Here is a 5,406-nt window from a genome sequence, read left to right on the forward strand (position 1 = left end):
GATCTGCCTGCCTCTGCCTCTCTACCCCAGAGTGCTGGGATGAAAAGCATGTCTGGCTCATCACCCATTCTTCAAGGTGCTCCCCTAAAGGCAATGTCTTTTCTATTAATCTTCAGCTTCCAGGACTAGAATGAATGATGTTCTCTGAGGATCTAAATAGGTTTGTTAGACAGACAGACCCGAGCTCTTTCAATAGACACTTTATTAGAGGTTTTAGCTTGTAATGAAGACAATCAGGCAAGTGGGGATGGTGTCAGTATTATCAGTGATGGCAAGTCTAATAGTTAAAGCCCTTGTACTGCTTGTTGATAGAACCCTGGAGAAGCAGATGGCGGCCTGTCGGTCACAGTTGCAGATGAAGTCCTCACAGACATTGTTTTTGTCTTCAGAGAAACAAGAAAGGAAGTTGAGTGGAGCCCATGACTCTGCTCCCTATGATTCTTAACAAAAAGAAATTGGTGGTCCTCCCACAGACGCAGACTTATCCTTGAGAGACAAAGCAAACTAAAGTATATTGGGTAGCCCAAATTACTAGAACATACATATAATAAAAAATTAGTTGATATGGAGCTGAAAAGATGGCTCAGTTGGTAAAGTTGTTGCCGTACAAGCATGAGGGCCTGATCTAGGATGCCAAGAGCCCATTAATAAAGCAAGGTCTGGGCCTGTAGTGATGGCTCAATGGTAAAGAGCACTGATTGCTCTTGTAGAGGACCCAGGTTCAATTCCCAGCACACACATGGCAGCTCACAACTGTGTATAGCACCACTTCCAGGGAATCAGCAACACTCAAGCTAATGTATATAACATAAAATTAAAAAATAAATAAAAAGCAAGGTGTGTTTGGGGCATCTGTAACTATACTGAGGAAGTGGGGAGCACAGATCCCCAAAACTTGAGGTAAGTCAGGTGGGCTAAGGTGAGTATCCTCTTTAGTGAGAGACCCAATCTCTAAAGACATGGTGGAGAGTGACTAAGGAAAACAGAGGATGCCAACTTATTCCTATATATAAAAGTAAATAAACCTGTGTGCTTCATCCTAAAACAAGGTAAACTACAAATATCAAATACCACATATAAAATCATATGCTTTAAGACATTCCTCCTGTTTCCACTTCCCAAGTGCTGGGATTGGAGGTGTGCACAGCCACACTCAATGTATGGGTTCTGGAGGTGGAACCGAGGGCTCTGTGCATACAAGACAAGCTCTCTAGCAACTGAGCTGTATTTCCCGGGGCTCTGAATCCTCACCTGTAAAATGGGAATGGTAAATCTTTCCCTGCATAGGTGTTTAGTCCAGTGTTGGGCTTATAGACAATGATGCAGCTTCCAATAGTTTAGCTAATATGGAATCAATAAACATATCAGCTACTAGGACAGATTTTGGGCAGGCAAGATGGCTCAGGGAATAAAGGCACTTGCCACCAAGTCTGAGCCCGAGTTGCATCCCTAGGACTCAGGAAACAACAGACTCCTGCTTGCTGTCCTCAGAGCTCCACACTTGTGCTGTGGCACAGGCATGCCCTACCAGAAATACATAAAATCTTTAAATGTTTTTTTAAAAGAGGCTTTGGAATGATGTCGACCTTTGTTTCAGAACCAAATGCTATAACTTCTAAGCTGGGTGACCTTGGGCAAGTGGCCCATTCTTCCTCAACTTCCTCATCAACATCCTTGTCTATATGTTACTATTTACCTGATAAGGTTGTTGTGAGGTCAAATGAGACCAAGAAATGACCACTAAATGGTGGCTGTCCTTGTTACTTCCCTGCCCCTTCCAAATCCACTGAGAGCCAAGCAGAGTCCAGATATCCTGTAGGGTACACCTACCACTGCAGGTGATCTCACTTCCAGAGCATGAGTATGAATAGGAGGTGGTGTAGGGGTTATTTATGAGTTGTTTGCATCTTCCCAGGCCCTTGACCTGATCATAGCAGTGCTCCTGAGTCTGGCAGCACCTGGAGAGAGGAAGGAACAGCTAAGAGAGGAGCATGGACCCACAGGAGGTCAGTTCTCAATTGCAGTCTTCCTCAAACATGCCGGGATGGTTTAAAGATGTTGTTCCAGAAGAAATGGTCCTGAGGCTTGAGAATTTCTGATATCTATTAAGCATATATTTACTGAAAAAGCAACTTCTGTGGAGTGTGGTGCTGTCTGCCATTAGTCCCAGTACTTGGGAGGCAGAGGCAGATTGATCTCTGAGTTTGGGGTCAACCAGGGATACATAAGTGAGACCTTTTCTTAAAACAAGTGATTTTTTTAAAACAAAGCTTCAGGAGTCCTGGGATTCTCTACTCTGGTCTTATTCCCCCATTCCAAACCCCATCCAGAAGTTCCCTGAGACCCCAGCCCCAGTCCTCCTATTCCAGATCTCACGCCTCAGAAAGCCCACTAAGGGTTAGCTCCTCCCCAGAGCCACTCAAGACCACAACTAAAGGGTACTTAAGACCTGGCCCCTAGACTCATGGTGTGATTTCTCTCCTGCCTTCCCCAAGAGCCAACCAGGAGCTGCTTAGCTCTGCTGATTAAATCTGGCTTTATTTATTTGACTTATTACATTGGCAGAAAAACCCACTAACCAGGGTATTTTCAAAATACTTATCAAGTAATACAGTGAAATTATACACTGTGAAGCTGTGATAACTGTTTAAAGCCAAGACTGACACTTTGATGTTGACTGTGATAGCCATGCCCTACTCTGGTGCCTGAGGCCATCATTGCCTGCTATTTAGATCTCACACATTCTGCTTTCAGGACTCACTTATATACATGGTCCTCTTGACTGATTTCATTACACGAGAAGAGGGGTAAATACATCCTGAACATGGTGATGCACACCTTTAATGTCAGCAGTCAGGAGGCAGAGGCTGCAAGATCTGAATTCAAGGCCAGCCTGGTCTCCAGAGAGAATTCCAGGACAACTAGGGCTACACAGTTTGGTGAATATGCATGTCTCCTATTCATGCCTCGTGACAGTCTCTGCTTGTATCTTGTCCCTACCCCAACCCAGACACTCCAGTGTCCCACCAGATGAATCACTCACCTGTCTAAGTCATCCATTGGGGTGTCTGAGCCCCCAGTGCCACAGTAGCAGGCATAGTCATTGTTCGCCAACAAGGGATGACTCCTGGGGATGATACACTTGATCATATTGTGGAACTGCCACACAGGCTGAGGGCTGATGCTCTGTGCAGTTGTGCCTGCTGTAAGAATGCACAGCACATTCCATCAATCCCACTTGGCTTTACCAGGGGTCTGATTCCTGCCTGCTAGCTTCCTTCTTGACTCCTAACAGCTGCTGCATTGGGAAAGCAGTAAATAGAGGGGTGTGTGTGTGTGTGTGTGTGTGTGTGTGTGTGTGTGTGTGTGTGTGTGTGTATGTGTCTGTGTGTGTGTGTCTGTGTCTGTGTGTCTGTGTTTGTGCTTGTGCTTGCTGGAAGACAAGTAAGCAAGCACACACTTGGGAGCACTCATAAATGTCATGCTACACATGAGGAAGTCAGAGGATAGCTATAGTGAGGTGTTTTTCTCCTTCTACTATGTGGTCTTGGAGACCAAACGCTAGTCACCAGGCCTGAGCAGGAAGGTGTCTACCTATTTGAGACAGTGAGTTGCCCTGTAATCCAGGCTATTCTCCAACTCTTTGGCAACCCTGTGTTCTCAGCCTCCCAAGTGGTAGGATTATAAATAAACACACTGTACCAGGCTGGGCTGAGTCTCCAAGATTAAGTTCTATGCACATTGCCTTTTGCCTTACTTGCCTTCTCATTTCTCACTGTCAGAACAGACAGCTGCCACGCTGTGAGATGCCCTGTAGTCCCTGTGTTGAGGAACTGAGAACACTCTTCAGTCAGCAGCCAGGGATCTCTTAGTTCAATAACCCCACAACCCAACTGTCTCTTGAGTGTGGAACCTGCCCCACCCCTACTCAAGCCTAGGTGAAACCCCAGCCTTAGCCAGCAGGGGGATTCATCACAGTTCTAGCTGAGACCTTGAGTCAGAGATACAGCCAACACATGCTTATTGTTTTACACTGGAGAATTAGAAGGAATCTGTTGTATGGCCATGCACAGCAATATACAAGGTTAATGGTCAACTTATCATGTGTAATGTTAGCATTTGCCATAAGAAACTATTCACCATCTGAGGAGTAGGTAAATAAGCCAGGATTTAGTCTACAGTGAGATACTTGGTCAACATTAAAATGAAAAAGAAGCGAGGTACAGTGAACACACACTGGGTAATCCCAGCACTGTGAAGGCAGATGCAAGAGGATCAGAAGTTCAAGGTTCCCAGATTTTAATCCCAGAACTCTGGACAGACAGTCAGGTGGATATTTGAGATCAAAGCCAACCTTATCTATAGAGTGAGTTCCAGGACAGACAGGGCTACACAGAGAAATCCTGTCTTGTAAAATGAAAAGAAGAAGAAGGAGAAGGAGGAGAAGGAGAAGAAGAAAGAATTGCAGACTCCAGCCAGGCATTCATGTAATACTAATTCTTGGGAGGTTGAATCAAGTCTGGGCAATAATGTTGAATTGGAGGACATCCTCAACTGCACAATAACATTGTGCCAAACATAATAATAAGGGCTAGAGAGATGGTTCTGCAGTCAGGAGCATTTTCTGAGTTTGTGTAGGACCCAGGATCTGTTCCAGCACCCACATGTAAGTCATGACTGTCTGACTCCAATTTTGAAGGTTCAAACCCCCCTTCTGTCCTCTGTAGGCACTGCTCACACATGGTTCATGACAAAACACAGGTAAAATAGTCATACACATAAAATAAAATAAGAGTATATATTTTTTAAAAGGATAAGAAGAAGAAGCAAATTGCCAGGGCAGCTTAGCACCAGAGAAATGGGTGCCAGGGCAATATGGCAGAGCCGGAGGGCCTTTCTTTGCTTGTGTAGGTGAATGTAGTGGACTTTTCTAAGGAATCATCTCAGTTCAGACCTAGAGGCTAAAGATACCAGCTGTTGAGGACAGGGTGCTGAGGAGGGAGCCCCAACCCAGAGGCCATTAGATACCAATGGGACCCCAAACTAGAACTTCAGGTGTGACCAGTGGGCATTAGCATAGAAGACAAGGGAGATGGTGGGGCACTCAGAGGGGACAAGGGTCCTACCTGTGAGCAGAGTGACCAGAAGAAGGAGTTTCATCTTGAGTTAGGGGAGGACTCAAGTGACTTCTCTCTGTATAGTCCTGTAGCTGTGCTCTGACAGTGTCCAGTCAACACACAAGGCCTGTGACTACTGTGTGTGAAGCACAAAAGTAGAATGTGTCCACCCTCACAGACAGTTGCAGCTGACAGAGCTACTGTAGATGGTGGCAGAGCATGAATCAGCACTGTCACAGAGGCAAAGAGAAAGGGCTGGCTCAATGCCCTACAGCAGCTCAAATGCAGT

The 5,406-nt window shown here is 45.5% G+C and overlaps 1 protein-coding gene across 1 annotated transcript; it reads right to left on the reverse strand.

Annotated features, from left to right (window-relative positions):
• Nucleotides 1–213: 213 nt before the first annotated feature.
• Nucleotides 214–5,160, reverse strand: LOC100763432 (phospholipase A2). Its single transcript, XM_027416071.2, has 4 exons — nt 5,127–5,160; nt 3,044–3,203; nt 1,831–1,958; nt 214–383 (listed from the first exon to the last, which is right to left on the reverse strand). The coding sequence occupies exons 1-4, from the start codon at nt 5,158–5,160 to the stop codon at nt 214–216; spliced, it is 492 nt and encodes a 163-aa protein (XP_027271872.1).
• Between the last annotated feature and the right edge of the window lie 246 nt (nt 5,161–5,406).

Source organism: Cricetulus griseus, chromosome 4 (assembly GCF_003668045.3).
Source record: "Cricetulus griseus strain 17A/GY chromosome 4, alternate assembly CriGri-PICRH-1.0, whole genome shotgun sequence".
Taxonomy (NCBI): Eukaryota; Metazoa; Chordata; class Mammalia; order Rodentia; family Cricetidae; genus Cricetulus; species Cricetulus griseus.

Excerpts from the sequence above, each read along its gene's own strand:
- LOC100763432 (XM_027416071.2), bottom strand. The coding sequence starts at position 5,160 with ATGAAACTCCTTCTTCTGGTCACTCTGCTCACAG. Across the intron at positions 3,204-5,126 it reads TCTGGTCACTCTGCTCACAG|CAGGCACAACTGCACAGAGC; the intron begins GTAGGACCCTTG and ends GCATTCTTACAG. Across the intron at positions 384-1,830 it reads AAGTGAGATCACCTGCAGTG|ACAAAAACAATGTCTGTGAG; the intron begins GTAGGTGTACCC and ends GTTTCTCTGAAG.